The 19,718-nt window shown below is 37.2% G+C and overlaps 1 protein-coding gene across 3 annotated transcripts in view; it reads right to left on the reverse strand.

The window, feature by feature from the left end:
* Window positions 1-19,718, reverse strand: part of FYB1 (FYN binding protein 1) — a 149,931-nt gene that overhangs the window by 37,056 nt on the left and 93,157 nt on the right. For all 3 annotated transcript variants that reach the window (XM_013051694.2, XM_004737977.3, XM_013051690.2), the window contains one exon: window positions 11,620-11,776. In XM_013051694.2, coding sequence (XP_012907148.1) covers window positions 11,620-11,776 — 157 coding nt within the window. The remainder of the gene's footprint in view (window positions 1-11,619; window positions 11,777-19,718) is intronic.

Here is a 19,718-nt window from a genome sequence, read left to right on the forward strand (position 1 = left end):
AGTACCTCATTGCTTCAGGGTAGTAATATGTTTTCTGTTAAAATGGCAGTATATCAATGCTTCAATTCCAGGATTCTGAAGGCATTTGATTGGTCTTATGATCTGGATACCAAAGAGAATTAGTTCTAAACCTTGATTCCTACTTTCCAGATGTTCTCCACCTGGATTTTTTCCTGCCATTTGTGGCTTGGACTCCAAACCACTTTCCAAACCACTTTACTCCAGCTGCTCTTAACAGTTATCAATACCTGGGCCCCACAAATCTGTAATGATTGATGCAACATCTATATTTTCTATTTTTCTCCTCAAGTTGATTAACATAGCTGGGAAAAATTGCTATTTCACTGATTCTGGATGTCACAGATGACATTTAATCTCAGCTTTAACCTCAACACTATTCCATAATCTCATATACCTTTTCCTAGTGAACCTTCTCTCCCATCATCCTTCTCAATGGCTATTTAAAACCTTTACCACTTTCTTCAAACCTCCTGTCACTCTCCTCTACCCTATAATAAGATGGCCTTGTTTCTTATTTCACTGATAAAATAACAATTATTGGATGTGAACTCTCCTCTCATAATAAAAATATTCATTTAACCCAAACTTATCCTTACCTTATATCAAAGTTCCTTCCACCTGTGTTCTGAATTCTGTCTAAATTATCAATGTTTTATTCCCCTTCTCTTCTTCTTTTGTTTGTCAGCATATTATATATATTATTATTACTCCTCTTCTTTAACTCCCCATTCCTAAATATCTCACATTTTTTTTCTCTCCTAGCACAACTACTCTCATTCATAAAAGCCAAACTCTTCTCTTTACCTTTCTAAATCCTCCCCATCACCACAGATAGTCCTCCTTTTCCCAGCCAAAGTGGAGAAGGCTGTCTGTGCTCACAGACTTGACTTCTTTTCCTTTCACTCAATTCTTCTTAACTATACTCTGGCTTCTATTGCCAGTCCTTTGCTGAAACTACTCTTAAAGGACTTACCAAATACACTAGACACCTCTTAGCTTCCATATTACGTGACTATTTTGTGGCCCTTAACATTATTGGACATTTAGCTTTCCTAGAGTCTCCTTTGTTTCTGTAAGAAATCTCTCCTGGCTCATTTCTGACCACCATCCCACAATTTTCTTGGTGGGCTTATTTCCCTTTGACTGCTCCTTTAAGTGATGATGTTCCTTTGTGTTCTGGTCTTGGCTTGCCTTCTTTTTTCCAATCTATATCTGTCCCCGAATGGTCTCATATATGCCCACAGCTTCAGTTTTCCTCTTAGTATTGGTGATTTCCATTGACATCTCCAGTGCAGGCCTCTCTTCTGAGTTTCAGATTCATATATACACATCTTTACTTGAATTTCCCACAACCAGTTCTATATTAATATCACAGAAACTGAGGCTTCCTTCTTTTATCAAAGCATAAACACGTTTTTCCAATTAAGTTTCTTATCTTAGTGAATGATACCACAGTTCCATATCCACCTAAGCCTCAAAGTCATCCTTGCTTCTCACTCTTCTTCAGTTCCACATTAAATTAATCATGCTATCAGTTCCATATATTTAATGTCTCCTATAATTCACTTCCTCCCTCCATCACTCTCCTCTTTCCTGATAGATACAAGGACAGAATTATAGTATCACTAACATAGACCCTTGCAGTAGCCATCTGCCCCATCTTCTAGCGATGAGCATTGTTCTCCTTCTTCTCCACCCTTACAATCCCTTCTCCATATTGCTGTTAAAAATGATCTCTCTTATGCAAAATGTGATTATATCACTCTCATGTTCATTACTCAAGCCACTTAAAGAATTAGGAAAGACTGTTACTTAAACCCAAGAGATATTGGTTGCAAAATTAACCCTATTTGAAGAATGTAGGCTGGAAGTGCCTTATTATTCCTTAGACTAAAAAAAAAAAAAAAAAAAAAAAAAAAAAAACCCAAAACCAAAAGCCAAACAATAAACAAAAAAACCCTCAGTGGGTACACTTGTGGCTCAGGAAGAACTGTCATAGACATACATATTTCAGTCTCCATCTGGAATGGTAAGCATATGCGGTCATCAATTGTTGACCCAATAAGCTTATTTCTAAACAAATTTGAAATGTTAAAATTTAACCTATATATGCTTTAGCTTTTAATTTAGGTAAGTGTAAAAGCTCAATTAATCAACTCATTAACTTGGTGAGAAAAAGACACTTATATTCCTTAGTAAATCTTTTTAATCCTTGAGAGATTCGGAGTTAAATACAGAAATGATGAAAGAAGTCAAACCCATGGTACAAAAATTTGGGAAAAAAGTTTTACCATCATTGGGAGAGTATACTTATGTTCAATATCTTAAGTATTTATAATATTTAAGAGATGTGTTACATTAGCAAATATTCAGTTAGATATGTCAAACTAATTCAAAATTTGTTAGACTTTTTGGTTTAGTTGAAAAGTATGTATTCTCTGTGTTAATGTTGAGACTCAAAGGCTGTTCACATCAAAAAAGGAGATTCAACCTAACATTACAGACTTCTAATAAAAGAATATACCATCACCTCGGAAGTAGTCTTACCAAAACAATTAGAACTAAATTTGGTTAAGTCACCTCTACCTCCAACTGCCAATTTACAGGAAATACAGAGAAAGAGGAACACACAGCTGCACTATAGGGAAGCACTCAGCAAAGTCCAGGCTGTGGTTAACTATAAGGCCCACAAACAACTTGATTTCTTCCACAAATAAATTGCAATAAACAAAATAAATAAAGTGAGAGGGTAGAGTTATAGCTTGATAGAGAATTGCAGATGTATAAGCCAATGAAAATGTATAGACCTTATATGGATTCTTATTCAAACAAACTTAAAAAAAAGAGGCAATTGAAAATTTGAACATTGACAATAGAATATTTGACTTGAGTTTTATATTAATATATAGAGTCTAAATTTTAGGAATACCTACTAAAACATTTATTAATAGAATTATGTGGTATTATGAATATGAAAGAGGGCTGTGTGTGGGGGTATTGATGAAACAAGACTGGTGATAAGTTTATAATTGTTGAAGTTTGTGCAGAGGACATGGAGGTTCATTACACTATTCTTTCTGACTTTAATAAAATTTTTCAAAATAAATGTGCTTCTTAAGAGGTATAAGAAGAATCTCATTGAAAATACAATTGGAATATTTAAGAGAACTGGACATGCTTTAATAGATTTATGACTCACTTAAGTTTTGGGGAAGATTTTGCTTAGCACAGTTACTGTTCAGTCACCTTTTTGAAATGCTTAAAAAATTCAGCATGTAGATTTACAGAGGCAACGTAAAACATGGAAGGGGTAATTAAAACTAAATTTTTAAATGTAACTATCCATTTAAAAGAATTTAACCTGAATATTGTTCCATCATTAATCAAAGATCCCACTGACAATAATTATTCTTATTCAATAAAAATTAATAGATGTATAAGTAAGATAGCAAGTTACGTGAATTTACGTACTTAAAATAAATTAGGCCTCTGCATTACTAACTTAAATAAATTACATATTAATTAAAAACACAAAACCTTAGATGTCAAATAAACTGACATCCTACAGAACAAAATGCACAGCCTGTTTCATGGTATGCAAGGTTCTTATGACCAGTCCTATTCATTTTTTTTTTTAAAGATTTTATTTATTTATTTGTCAGAGAGAGAGAGGGAGGGAGGGAGGAAGAGAGCATAAGCAAGAAAAGGGAGAAGCAGGTTCCTCACTGAGCAAGGAGCCCGATGCGGGACTTAACCCCAGGACTCTGACCTGAGCCGAAGGCAGATACTTAACCAACCAAGCCACCCAGGCGCCCCTCAGTCCTGTTCTTTTACAGTTTTATTTTTTGTATATCTTCCACCTGGTACCCCAACCTCCCACTCCCCACCACTTCAAACCCCTCAGATTGTTTTTCAGAGTCCATAGTCTCTCATGGTTCACCTCCCCTTCCAATTTCCCTCAACTCCCTTCTCCTCTCCATCTCCCCATGTCCTCCATGTTATTTCTTATGTTCCACAAATAAGTGAAACCTTATGATAATTGACTCTCTCTGCTTGACTGATTTCATCAGCATTAATCTCTTCCAGTCCCTTCCATGTTGCTACAACAGTTGGGTATTCATCCTTTCTGATGGAGGCATAAAACTCTATAGTGTATATGGACCACATCTTCCTTATTCATTCCTATATCCTCTTATATCATTTTTTGGTATCATCTTTTTTTCACATATTAATATTGACTCACTCCCTGAACACTCTGTTTCTTCTTCCTCCATGCCTAGCCCACTGTGTTTTCCTTCCCTAGAATCATCTTTCTCCTGATCACATCCCGTTTGTGACCCTTCTTAATCTTTAAGCCTCTCCTGAAACACTCCGTTCTCTGTGAAGTCATCTCCAACGCCCCAGGCCCACGCAGTTGCTGCTTCTATGTGTCATAGTTTGCTCCATTATAGTGATTATTCTGTATCACTGTAATTACAGAGTAATTGCTCGCAGGGCTCCTTTCCTACTACGAGACTATGAGAAAGAGACTGTCACTTTGTTAGTTAATTTGTTATTATGACTGTCATTTTAAGAAAGCTATTAGGATAATTCCAGTCATGTATAGGGCTTTGATTTTTTTTTTGATGAATTAATTATGTCCCAGCATAAGAAACTAAATTAACGTTTGTTGCTGAAGTGACTTGTTTATGGTCATTTTTGAAAAGAATGTTAGTCAAAAAGACTACCAGACTTGTAGTTTACTTCCTAAAACACTTTAAAAAAAAAAAAGATTTTATTTATTTATTTGACAGAGAGAGATCACAAGTAGGCAGAGAGGCAGGCAGAGAGAGAGAGAGAGAGAGAAGCAGGCTCCCCGCTGAGCGAAGAGCCTGATGCAGGGCTTGATCTCAGGAACCTGAGATCATGACTTGAGCTGAAGGCAGAGGCTTAACCCACTGAGCCGTCCAGGCGCCCCTACTTCCTAAAACACTTGAAAGAATAAAAAATAATTGCAGAATGGAGAGTATCTGCATAGCACATACATACATATGTGGTTGCATGTTTATAAAAAAACATGTTTGTAGATAATGTTCGCATGCATACATTGATTCATGGACACAACATGAGAGCATATAAATCTTAGTTTACTTTTAAAACTCCGAATTCACCATATATAACATGAAAACATTCAATAAATATGAGGTGGTGTATGAATGATAGTGAAGAATAACAGGGAAAACATGAGGAAGAGAAATAGGTGAGCGTCATAATAAACTGAGATTAAACTGTCAGCAGTTATTAAACAAAAACAAAAACGTGTTGTAGGCATTGAGAAAAAGATATAGGCAAGCTATGAAACCAATCACGCTTCACACAGACCTAAGCAGAGGGAGCAGGTCAAGGAGAAGAAAAAGAAGCTTATCAGTTGTGAGAACAGGGTGCCTGCTTAGGAGGACTTTTCACCAGTTCTTTGTTTTTACACGGTGGTGTGCAGAATTACATAGGGAAGGCGAACTCAACTCAATATTACGACTGCCATTTTTAGAAAGCTATTAGAGCTCTGTTTCCTGACTTTTTAGGATGTAAAGCTGTTGACCTTTATATCTTCTTTGTTATTTATAACTTTAACTGTCGGGGTTGTATTTTGTTTTTGTTTTATAAAGAAGAAGGGTGGGGATGCCTGGGTGGCTCAGTTAATTAAGCAGCTTCCTTTGGCTCAGGTCATGATTCCAGCGTCCTGGAATCCCACATCAGGCTCCTTGCTTGTCAGGGAGCCTGCTTCTCCCTCTGCCTCTGCTGCCATTTGGCCTGCCTCTCTCTCTCTCTCTCTCTCTCTGGCAAGTAAATAAGTAAAATCTTTAAAAAAAAATTAAAAAAAAATTAGAGTAGAAGGGCAGATCTAAGCGTCCCATGAAACTTGGTTCTATACCTGCTGTTGCTGAGAATAGAATCTTATGACTTTTCTGTGAACTTTTCTCGGGAACATGTCTTCCTGTATTGAATGCAGGAGGACCTATAAAACTCGTTTCAGCCAATATTTTTCCAAATGGAGTTAGGTAAGGCCACTCAGGAGTGCGCATCAGATAGGGCAGGTCTCAAATTCCAGACAACGTTAAGCACTTCTAATGAATAAGAACATTATAATGGTTAATTCTTACTTTTCCTCTAATTTGAGAGCCCCCCAGAATCTGAAGCTGACTATGAATGACCTCATGGTAAGACCTGTTCCACTTTTCCCTTTTCCAACCTTAGTCATTTCCCAGTATTTATTATTTCTTATTACTTCACTTTTCCTGTCTCGTTACTATTAATAACCATGGAGTTTGTTTCGTACACCAAAATATTCAACCATTGGTTCTGTTTTCCTTTGAAAAATCAGTTATATGGATAAAATTATAATTAATTTTTAAAGGTGGTGCCAAGAAACGTGTTACACAGAGAAGGATGTTGATCTCAACACTAATAGTGATAAACTCTTCTCTTCGACGCGTTTCAGTTTCTCTTCCGATGTCTGATGTCTTGAGTAACACAGCAGAAAACGTTAACTAGTGACTTCTGACCACTAGGTGGGGAACCAGTACAATTTAAAATAAAAGAACTCTGGCCTCAGCCACTTTACTTTAAGAGGGTTATTATTTCTAATTCTCCTCGGCCTCCAACCTTTTACCTTCTTAAGGCATCTTGATCTGAATGATGTCATTACATCTGACTTCTGGGGAGGCCACCCTATCTCCTGAAATTCCTTCCCTGATACCAATTAAAAATTCACTTTCTTGCCACAAGCAATACAGACTCTACACCCTCAGGAAGACTGTAAACCTGTCAGTTATTTATTCCTTTGGGAAGCCAGTCCCGCACCTGATCACGACTTCCCACTCACTCTAGTCCTTGTTGCAGGAATTATCCCCCCCCACCATTATAATTTTCCCTTCTTCACTGGGTTTCTCTCCCCGGCGTACAAACATAGTGTTATTTCTCCCATCTTTAAAAAAACAAAATCTCTATTCCATTTTTCCCCCAGTTACTGCCCGCACTTCTCCGAAGAGTTGTCTATAATCACTTTTTCCCGTTCTTCTCATTTCCTGCTCCTCTAACGCTGTTTCAGTCAGACTTACTTCCCAAGCCCAGGAATTCTCACCCCCATGACCTCCACATGACCACCCTCGTGACCTCTTTTATTTGGCCTTCAGTAGCATCGGACACAGTTATCACTACCTTTTCCTGAGGAATACGATCTTTCCTTGGCTTCCAGGACACCACGCTCTTATTTTCTTCCTATTTTATTGCTTGTTCCTTTTTACTCTTCTTTGTTCATTTTTCTTCTCCCAGGCCTCGTAGAGTTGGAGTACCCCAGGGCTTGGTTCTTCTTTCTAGTTATACTCACTTCCTTGGTGATTGTAATAGTTTCGTGATTCTAAGTGGAGAATAGAGGCCTCTGACTCCCAAATTCATACGTTAAAACCAGAACTCTCTCCCAGACTCTTCACTCCTGATACCCAATTGCTGCCTCAATATCCCCACTTAGATGTTTAAAAGACATCTCAGGTTTAACATAGCCATGTCTTCCTGATCTTCTCTAGCCCCAAATTTGCTCACCGTCATCCTCTCCCATTTCAGTTGAAGGAAACATCATCCTTATGTTATAGTCGCTCAAGTCAGAAGCCCTGGAGCCATCTTTGATCTCTGTTTCTCTTCATACCTCAAATCCAAATTCTGTTGTCCCTACCTTCAAAGTATATTCAGAGTCTGGATGCTTCTCTTCACCTCCACTGCCACCATCTTGGTTAGAGCCACCTGTATACCATGTTTGCATTTCTGCGTCATCTCCCTGACTAGTTTCCCTGTTTCAATATTTGCCTACTGTCTCTTTTATGTAGCTGTTAGGGTGATCTCGATAAAACATAAGTCATAACATCACTGCTGTGCTCAACCTTTTTTTAGTGGCTACCATTTCACTGAGGAGTCACCGTCTCGACTATGACCGGCAAGACCCTGTGTGAGCTGAATGTTTTCCTGCTATTCCTTCCCTTGCTCACTCTACTCCGGTAGCTGTTACCCCATTTCTAGTCCTTGAACCTTCTAGGCATTTGTTCTGTCTGTTCTCTCTGCCCCGAATGGTCTTGCTTAAAACATCTGCAACCTTAACTCCCTCACTTCCGTGTGTCTTCTTAAGTACAACTGCCTATAAAGGGTGTTGCCCTCCCCTTTCTTAAAGCTGCAACACCCTGTCCCCAACCCCACCCTCCTACTACATCACCTAACTCTGCCCTCTTTTCTCCTACTTCGTATTTCCCGCTACACTCTCTTCCTTACCTGTTTATTATTTTTATTCATTGGGTCTCTTGCTCCCTGTTTTAGGTGGGCAAGGATCTTTATTTTGTTCACTGATATTTCCTGAACGACTATTACAACAACACAAAATAGTGGCTCAAAAACACAATTCTTGAGTGAATGTAAAAAAAACAACAACAACAAAAAAAAAAACTAGTAGAGCTGGATCTGAGAGTAGCCTCTGACCAGAGAGGGGAGGAAAGGCGTTTGCAAGTCGGCAGAGGGAGCATGTGGAAAACACTCATGCGTGTGTTTTGAAGGGTGACGGCATGAGGATAAACACAGGAACACCCATATCTCACAATTGGCTTAAAGTTTATTCCATAAATTTCCCTCTCACATGAAATATAAACTTTTGAGCCTGAATAATGAGTCATTTTGCTCTCGTTTCTATTTTGTGTCTTACATGGCTTCCCCTACTAGGGATAAAGTTTCTAATCTAGCTATTTCTTCATTTTGGAATTTACTTGAGCTTTCTGATGGGAGACTGAAAGTCTTTCACTATACACCACATTTTTACTTAAAAAAAAATTGTAGATGTCCCTTAGCTTTCATTTCCTCTTTTCTTTCCATCAGACAATTGACTTTCAGATTCTGTAATTATCGTCTATGCAATATAAAATTCAAGAAGACTCTTGTATCCTTTTATGTTCTTCTGAGAGTTTATACATTTTGTAGAGTCAGGAACTCTTAGGGGAATCTGACTTTCTAATTATGAGTCCTTAATAAGATGGAAATAGGGATGGGGTAAAGTGTATTACAGTTGGTGGATTTTGCCACTTTCTGATGAAAATAATGTTACAAGTAAGAGTTTGGGCCTCGCTGGTTGAAAGACCCTTTTCAACTTTGCAACAATTCACTGAAAAGCTGAGAAATTCACCAGCATCCTTATGAATGTGTATTACAGGTTATACATCTGTTCTTGAAATTCTTTCCTCCATCTAAAATTTTTTTATTTCCCACCATATTGTAATGGATTTTGGGGAGTAGGCTTGCAGAAAAGGGATAATACAGTAGGCCAACTCTCAATAAAAACTTGAACAAGCCCCCCTACAGGGCTTCCCTGGGAAGCAAAATTACACATTTCCAGAGCCAGAGAAAGGAACATTCTCAGTGTGTCCCTTCTAGGCATAGAAGGACAGTGTCACTGTGATAAATCTTAGCCATGGTAACTAAACACTGGGTCCTGTGCGTCCTTTAAATGAATCCGCAAACATATGGTGGTCTTGGGGACTTCTCATATAGCAAGAATAGTGCCAAAAACTCCTCCTCTCTACAGTTTCTTCAATCAAACAATGATCAGTCTTTATGTCTTATAAATTTTCAGGGATTCATGCTCAGAGTATTTATTAAAATCTCTCACTAGAATCATATAAGACAGAAGGCAGTAGCTTGGATAGGGTCACATAATAAAATTCAAAAGTACTAAGACCATGATCTGGTGGGTTAAATTTATCAGACTAGGAAAAAATTAGGGAAAAGAAACAAAATCTAATACATGTGAAAGCAAAACAGTTTATAGAAGTCAAGTGTATATAAGAACACATGTTAATTTATTATTTTAACTAAGCAAATATTTATTTAGCACTTACCTGTTAGTAAGCAGATGGCCTAAGCTCTTATTTGGTAGCAAGATATCATGGGGTATTAGAGTCTTTCAATTAGAATTCATAAAATCAAATGTCCAGAAGGGCACACAGTTAACATAAAGGTGGGATGCAGGCCACAAACAAGGTAATAGCCCCAAAGCTGCTCTAACATTTTCCAGTTTACTGCCTTTATACCTCAAATAAACACAGAAAATGAAACACAGTGGTGACTACCCATGACACATGTATTTTCGACGCTTGCTCTAAACTGTAATCATGATCAATAAAATAAAGCTGTCAACCAGGTTTTGATATTAATAGATTCTACTATATAGGTTATGGATATGAAGTACTTTCAATGTACAGATATTGTTATTAACAGATTCTCTTATATTGATTTTGGATATGAAGTACTTAAATATAAAGAACATCAGTCTGTTAGGGGATTGAAGTAAAGGAAAAATAAACTGCAGCTAAATATTTTGGGATATTGCTTATATCCACAAATAGGATACCCTATTTGTGGTAAAGAAGAATCATGCAAAGCAATTTTCTAAAAGAAGAAAGGGAAGACCTAGTCTAACTTGCCATAAGGATCTATACTTGCCATTATCCAATGTCTTTTTAAAATGACATTTATTCTTTTCCAATCTTCTGTCTGCTTTTTCCTAAACCAGCTGTTCTGGTAAATCATGGATAAAGAGCCCATGCATAACAACCCAAATAGTTTTGACATTTCTAAAAAGCACCATATAAGAAAAACAAGAGTGGGCTTGAATAAAAGTTTCCTAGTTTTTTAACACACAGCCAAAAGTCTGAAGATTGAGAGAAAACCTGCATTTTTTACTCAAGGAGGTTATTTAGCAGAGTAGTTAAAAGCACACATTTGCTTTGGACATAGACTGACATTGCCCCAAATTTCAACTCTACATTCTTGTATAATTGTGGGGAAGTCACTGTAAATTCCCATCTCTTCATCTGTGAAGTGATGAAAACATTTTTTACTTATATATGTAAAGTTCTAGCCTGTCATAAGTAGTCAGTAAAATATGGTGGTCGTGATGATGGTGGTCGTGGTAATAATGATGGTGGTGCTGTTGATGATGATAATGGTGGTGGTGGTGGTGATGGTGGTGATGATGATTTTGATGGGGATGGTGGTGATGGCAGTGAGGATGGTGGTGGTGATGATGATTATGATAATGGTAGTGATGGGGGTGAAGTTAGTGGCAGTGATGTTGATGACAGATGATGATAATGGTGGTGATGGTTGTGATGATTGTTGGTGTTGGTGACGATGATGACAATAGTAGTGGTGATGACAATGATGGTAGTGGTGGCGATGATGGTGGTGGTGATGATTATGATAATGGTAGTGGTGGTGGTGGCAGTGATGGTAATGGTGGAAGAGATGATTGCAGTGCTAACCTTAAGAATTCTTCAAGATTTTAAAAAGGCAGTGGAAATTTTCTTCAAATGAACTTCCAGGGGAAAAACCATTGTAAAAACAGTTAAACAATAGTTACTCAAGGATATGGGGGTTTAAGAGCAGCCTGTCCAGACATTCCTTCTCCTTCCATCTGCCCACATCTGTGGCCCCAGCAGTTTACCATGAAACTCCAGCATTCAGCCAAGCATAGTGTGAAAATCTATGGGAAGAGATTGACAAACAAATGGCAAGATAATCTTTGCTTACTTTAGATCTAAGGGAGGTTTAATGTTTCTGGGAGGTAGACTTGGGACTGGCGGTTGTGTTGGGTGAGACGTTGGCAAAGGTGGTTGGCTGACTGGATGGGGTGGTGGCGGTGGTGGTAGGGAAGCAGTGGAGTAAGACGTCTGGCCTTTGCTGGTACCTAAGAAGCAGAGCAAAAAAATACCATGAATTAAGATAAATCTTTAAAACACAAAAGCTGGCTATTCCAAATATGTAGAAATGAAGATCTTAAATATAAAAATGTAAGCGTTTCATCCTAAGTTAATGTTTTAAAGAGTCTAATATTCTAAGTATCATAGAACATGACATTTAAAATGTTTTATTTTTTTCAGATTTATTGAGGGATAATTGACAAACAAAATTATAAAATAAGTATATAACACAATGATTTGATATAATATATTATATATATATATATATATAGAGAGAGAGAGAGAGAGAGAGAGAAAGAAAGGTTTTCCCTCCACTGAGTTAATCAACTCATACCCATCCATCACACATATTTATCTTTTTGAGGGCCAGAGGGTTCTAGTTCTAGTCGCTCAACAAATTTCAGCTATACAATACAGTATTTTTTTTTAAGAATTTATTTATTTATTTGACAGGAAGAGACACAGCAAGAGAGGGAACACAAGCAGGGAGAGTGAGAGAGGGAGAAGCAGGCCTCCCGCTGAGCAGGGAGCCCAACACAGCTTGATCCCAGGAGGCTGGGATCATGACCTGAGCTGAAGGCAGATGATTAACGACTGAGTCACCCAGGTGCCCCTTTACAATACAGTATTAACTATAGTCACCATGTTTTACTTTAGATCTTCAGATCTTATACATCTTATAACTGAAAGTTTAAAACCTTTTATCAACCTCTTCTTATTTTCTTCACCCTAGTCTCTGACAACCATCTTTCTACTCTTTGTTTCTATAAGTTGGACTTTTTTTTTTTTTTTTTATTATACACATCGTTGAATCATGCTTTTTTTTTTTTTTTTCCTTTGTCTAGCTTTCTGTTTTTTTCCCACTGGCATAATGCCCTCAGATGCATCCATATTGTAAAAAATGACATGACTTCCTTCTTTTGTAAGGCTGAATAATGTTCTATTTTATATATATCTACTACATTTTCTTTATCCATCTGTTGATGGACCCTTAGGTCATATCCATTCCTTGGCTATTATGAATAATATGGTTATAAATATGTGAGTAGTGATATCCCTTTGAATAATTATTTTGTTGCTTTTTGATATCTATACAGAATTGGGATTGCTGGATCAGATGGTAATATGGTAATAATAAACTGAAAGTTTATTGAGGAAAGTCTATACTGTTTTCCATAGTGGCTGTGCCAGTTTCCATTCCCAACAGTGTATACAGTGTTTCCTTTTCTCTACTTTCGGGCATTTGCTATCTCTTGTCTTTTGATAATGGATACCCTAACATGTATGAGGTGATATCTCATTGTGCTTTTGATTTGCATTTCCATTATGATTAGAAATGTTGATAAATATTCCCTTTTTTGAGGTAGATAATATCTTTAATTCCCACTATTAAAAGGAATTTCTCTTCTCTTGTTAAGAAAAACCCTAACAATGGTTAAATCTAAGTGTAGAGTATATGGGTGAAAAATTGCTTATTAAAAAAAAAAAAAAGAATTTCTTTTTCTTTTTCTAAGCTTTTGTAAACCATAGTTTTAATATTCTGGATTTTGTGAAGAAGTCTACATCAACTTTAATAATACATTCTTTATGATTTTAAAAATGTAGACGATGTTTCATTGGACTCATTATTTTAGACAAATGAGGTGTCTGCTCTCATAGGTAATGCATTCTTATTTGTTTTCAATGATTTCCTTGAATCATTAATGAGAAGATTTTGTTTCAGGTATGGTTTCTAAACATTGAAATGTATTAAACAACCTCACAAATAAATCATATATATAGCAGAGATTATAATACAAAGATAAGCAAAACTAAATACATATCACCCATAATCCCATAATCCCATCACCCAGCAATAGCTATGGAATTACATGTACTTTTTAAAAAAATTTTTTAAAAAGATTTTTATTTATTTATTTGGCAGAGAGAGAGATCACAAGTAGGCAGAGAGAGGTGGGGTGGGGGGGGAGGGAAGCAGGCTCTCTGCAGAGCAGAGAGCCCAATGCAGGGCTGGATCCCAGGATTCTGGGATCATGACCTGAGCCGAAGGCAGAGGCTTCAACCTACTGAGCCACCCAGGCACCCCTGAATTACATGTACTTTAAAACGTTTTAGTGCAAACATATACTTTTACAGCAGGAGAGTAAAATTTGCTATTTTGTTATTAGTATTTTTATTTTTCTCAATATCATAAATATCATTTTGTGTTAATCTAATTACAATATAATTTTTAGTAATGAGACAGTTTTTTTTTAGGCAACTCCACCATGATTTAAAAAAAAAAAACACTACAGCTCTAATATTGGATATTTGTATTAATTCCTTGCTGTAATAAGAAATGTCTTAGTTTTGCACATATTTAAAGTTTTTCTTAGAATGAATTAAATTAAGTGAAAATGCTGGGTCAAACAACATTTTTTAGGGCTTTTGATACAAAATATCAAATTGTCTTACATAGAGACATCAACTGACAGCTCCATCAGTTAGTGTATGAGAATGATTTTCACATATTTTTGCTAACATCAGCATTATTATGCTTTGAATTTTTCACAATATTATGGAAAAATTCTACCTTTTAAGTTCATTTTTATCAAAATATCAATATCAAATACCAAAAAGTTCCAACATTTTAGATGTTTCTTTTGCATTTACCTTTATATACATACACACACATGTAATTATAGCTACTGCTTAAAAATTATTGATTTTATATTTGGTAGATGTAGATTTTTGCCCTCTTCCCCTTCCTTTTCCAATGTAGCAAAAGCATAACCTTTTTTTGGGACTAAATCCATGTTCATTGTTTTCACTATCATGACTTGGTAAATATTATTTTTTGTTGAATCAAGCAGTGTACTATGATTATATTTCCTTTCTCATTCAACTTATTGCTTTCCTGGAGTTAATAATTGCCTTATTTTGTCATTTGCAAAGATTTTTCATTGGAACTCTTACTTCCACAATTTCCAATAGTGCTGTAAAATGTAAAATGTAAAATGAACATTTTCTACAACACCAAACCTGTCAGATAATGAATTGGTTCCAGTATACCATCTCAGTCCATGTGCTTTCATGTGACCTCGTTGCTTATGAGGTCTGCCACGCATCTGACATTCTGAGGCTTCTTACTGCCAGCATCAGGTCTCTGATATATTGAGAGAATGCACTGTGATAAAGAGTCCAAGATCTGGGACCAAAATGCCTGAGTTTAAATCCTGGCTCCACCACCTATCTGTTGGGTGACTTGGATATGTCACTTCTGGTTTCATTTGGAAAATCAAGATCATAATGGCGCTCCCTCATAGGATTGCGGTGAGGACTTTAGACTTAACACATGTAAAACATTTAGGACAGTACCTGGGATGGAGTAAGTTAAACATTTTATTTTTTAATTCAATAAATATTTATTGAATGCTTACTTTATGTGTCCTGTTCTAGACACTAGGATACAATAGAGAAAAAACAGACACAGATTTCTGCTCTTATGGACTTGGAGAGATAGATTAAAAATCAAAAACATGTAAGTAGGGGCACCTGGGTGGCTCAGTGGGTTGAGCTTCTGCCTTCGGCTCAGGTCGTGATCCCAGGTCCTGGGATCGAGCCCTGCCTCTGGCTCTCTGCTGAGCAGGGAGTTTGCTCCTCGTCCCCCTCTCTGCCTGCCTCTCTGCCTACTTGTGATCTCTGTCTAGCAAATAAATAAATAAATAAAATCTTCAAAAAACAAAAAAAAAAACCCCCAAAAGTAAGTAAAATACATATAAAATTGTAAGAAGTGCTATAAATGGTAGAAAGACTGTGTAATGGTATACTGTTGGCATCTTTTCCTTGCTCTCCATTCTGTGACCTCACTATGCTATATTGAACTTGGGCGTAATGGGAGTATTTAGCTCCTGGAAATAGACAAGAACTTCAAATCTCAGCTTTATTGTTTTGTTGATTGTTAGATTTAAGAAAGTGATGGAGAAAATGCTTATAATGCAGATTAGATTTAAAAGTGTGTTTTTCCTGTAACTATTACATGGTGAATGGCATAAAACATTCAGGAGATATTTTCTAGTACCTGAAAGCTATCACACAACTCAGCAAAATACTTACTCGCATCACTGGCAAATAAGTGATGTTCTGACAAATATCTTTGTTGTTTTACATTCATCTTGTTAACATAAATGAAAATAGTAATCAACACTCGGGTTGGAACTACACTCATTCCTTAACTGCAGCCACAGGTTGGCTATAGGTACAAGACATTGGCAAAAATAACAGTTGGCTCTGTGAAGTTTTCAATAAAGAGTATTGTTTGGCCTATTCTTCTTTATATATTATTCTGTGCATCTTTTATATCAATAAAATTTATTACACGTATGGATACACACATAACACACATACACAGAGTTTGCCTTAGAGAACTATTTCAAAATTTACCAGCATGCCACTGTTTGTATCTAAAAAATTCATAGGTTCTTTTGGCTGTCTCACGAATAGAATGTCTCTGTATCTCCTGGCTTTGCTTTGATCCTTTCTGATTTTATACACCGAGCATTGGAATTATGTGTGCTGCCTAGTTTCCCTAAATAGGACGTTTGCTTTTTTTTTGTCCTCCTAATTTGGGGGCAATTTTTTTGAGAGTAAAAGGAGATTCACTCTTGAAAAAAACATTTTGTCTTAATTTCACATGTTTCTGAGCGCCACTGAGGTCCATTTTTTCATCTTCATAACTATGTTTTGCTTTAATTGTATTATCTATTCAAATCCCTCACCTGTTTGCCTTTTTGTAGTGGCTAATAGAACGTCTTTATTAAGGGTATTCATCTTTTTGCCACTTACATGGACAAACTAAATGCAGTAATTGGGCTGCTTTGGCTTCTGCTTCTGGCTGTTCACACCAAAAAAAACCCTCCAACAATGAAAAGAAAAAAACAAAAAACAAAAAACAAAACAAAACACAACAAAACAAAAACTATTCCATGCCTCAACCAATAGAACCCAAAATCTTCCGAAGATTTGAAGGAAATAGAGTACTTGACTCTAAGTTATCTTAAAGAGCCAGTGGCAGGGTTTTAAATGATACATACAAAAGCTTCTTAATTCCTTCCAGATAGTTCTGCCTTTTTCCAAAGTTTTCATTTTGGTAATTATTAAAAATATTCTCTCTCTTAGGGATATAAGATAAAGAGACTCTTTTTTTTCTTTTAAATTTTCTTTATTTATTTGACAGACAGAGATCACAAGTAGGCAGAGAGGCAGGCAGAGAGTGAGAGAGAGGAGGAAGCAGGCTCCCCGAGGAGAAGAGAGCCCAATGAAGGGCTCGATCCCAGGACCCTGGGATCATGACCTGAGCAGAAGGCAGAGGCTTTAACCCACTGAGCCACCCAGGCGCCCTGATAAAGAGACTCTTAATCATAGGAAACAAACTGAGAGTTGCTGGAGGGGAGGTGGGGGGAGGATAACGTAACTGGGGGAGGGGCCTTAAGAAAGGCACGTGATGTGAGGAGCACTGGGTGTTATATAAGATAGAGGAATATAAGACCTCTGCCTCTGAAACCAATAATGCATTATATGTTAATTAATTAAATTTAAATTAAAAAAGGAAACCACCACCACCAACAACAAAAACATCACCCTCTCTCTTCCTGTTCTCTTCTTACTATTCCTGTCCTCCACTAGCACAGAGTTTTAAAAATGTGCTCAGGCCCTGCACTGTTGACTTGCGAGGCCCCTGCCAGCTCAAGGCCAGAGGAATTGCTCAAGTCTTCTCTTTTGGCAGCTATTTTGGAGGCAGGGGTTCGGGGTAGGGAGAATTAGTTTTTCCACAAATCTGATACCTAAAATTTCCCACCTGCTTACATTTATGTTAGAAATAGTCTTCCCATTTCATTTTTATCATCAGTAAGTTAAACTTTTTTTTTTTTTTAAAGATTTTTATTTATTTATTTATTTGACAGACAGAGATCACAAGTAGGCAGAGAGGCAGGCAGAGAGAGAGAGAGAGAGAGGGAAACAGGCTCCCCGCTAAGCAGAGAGCCTGATGCGGGGCTCAATCCCAGGACCCTGGGATCACGACCCCAGCCAAAGGCAGCGGCTTTAACCCACTGAGCCACCAGGCGCCCCAGTTAAACTGTTTTGATATAGAGGACTTACTACTTTTTCTCTAACTCAGTGAATAAATTCTTTTATATATAGTTCCTATCACCAGAGTTATGTTTGGGAATGTCTTCCTTACTCTGAGAACACATCATCATCATCATCATTATTATTTAAAGTTTTTATTTATTTATTTGACACACACAGAGAGAGAAGGAGGAGTGGTGGGAAGAGGGAAAGGGAGAAGCAGACTCCCCACTGAGCAAAGAGACAGAAGTGGGGCTCCATCCCAGGACCCTGGGATCATGACCTGAGCTGAAGGCAGATTTTTAACTGACTGAGCCACTCAGGTGCCCCATTATTATTATTTTTAAAATATTTTATTTTCAGGTAATTTCTATACCTAATGTGTGGGAACATGCAACCCTGAAATCAAGAGATGCACACTCTGCTGATTGAGCCAGCCGGGCTCCCTAAGAACATATAGTTATTAACCTGACATTATTTTCTACTTCTTTTTGGACTCATTTTTAAAATTTTTTATTTATTTTATTTTATTATTATTTTTTAAGATTTTATTTATTTATTTGACAGACAGATCACAAATAAGCAGACTGGCAGGCAGAGAGAAGGGGAGGGAAGCAGGCTCCCTGCTGAGCAGAGAGCCTGAATGGGGGCTTGATCCCAGGACTCTGAGAATATGACCTGAGCAGAAGGCAGAGGCTTTAACCCATTGAGCCACCCAGGTGCCCCAGGACTCATTTTTATTTACATTTAACTCTTAGAAATGATGAATAATTTATTGTGTTGTGTGAGACCTGGATCTAGGTTCATGGTTTTTGTTGCTGTTGCTGTTGTTTTTAGATGATTTATTTAGTGTCCCTGCACCATTTATCTAATTTGCTGACTGACTGGAAATGCCTCTGTTATCAAAGAACACACATTAAAAATCCTAGTCATTTGACAGATGAAAATGACATCCTATTTTAATTTATAAATAATACGGTCTGGTAGATTCCTAAATGGTTTGAAAGCTGTACTCACAGGGAATTAGCCACTGTGAGTGGAAATTAATAAACTATTGTCTAAACAAGAAAAATGTTTCTCATCTATCTGTGACTTATCTTTCCATGGAAAAGATTTTGACAAACCAGGGGCGTTACCATATGAAAGTCATCTAAGGCCTGGAGGTGAGAAATTACAGACATGTTTTGGGGAACGATAAACTAGAAGCACTAAAAACTGACTCACCCCAAAACCCATGTAGTACATTTTCATTTGTACCTGGGCGTATGAGACTTTCTGATGGGGGATCTGTGGCGGGCCCTCACTGTTCTGCTCCCCTGGCATCCATTCTCCTTTCTTTAGTTTCAATAACTTGAACTACCCAGAAAGGGGGGTGCTTGCTTTCCCACTGGACTTGGACCTCCAAGGAGCCCCCTGTGGCATTGCCAGTGTCTGTCTCACCACCACCAGGGACTGGTCTGCCTGAGGAAGTGACAGAGCTGGGGGAAAGCATGGCTGAGAGACAGGTTCTGTTCCTCATCATGCTTGGGGGAACATATACTAAGGTCTTCCTATGTTACACTAGTATTTATCAGTGAAATATTTTGCTTTGCAAAATCTCCAGCAACTTTCAAATACTTCAAGGAATATATTTGTATGTGCACAAAATCATTCTAGGAAAAGAATCTTAGTTTTCCAGAAGAAAAAAAAACAAAACCCAGGAGACTTACCTTAATGTAATATGATTGGCTTTAAAATCTCAATCTGGACTCTAAAAAGTAGGCTAAAAGACAATAAAGTTGGAATTTTCAATCTAGTCTGCTGTGATGGAAAGAAGGGGGT

This window comes from Mustela putorius, unplaced genomic scaffold (genome assembly GCF_011764305.1).
Source record: "Mustela putorius furo isolate JIRA1106 unplaced genomic scaffold, ASM1176430v1.1 tig00000407_pilon_pilon_pilon, whole genome shotgun sequence".
Taxonomy (NCBI): Eukaryota; Metazoa; Chordata; class Mammalia; order Carnivora; family Mustelidae; genus Mustela; species Mustela putorius.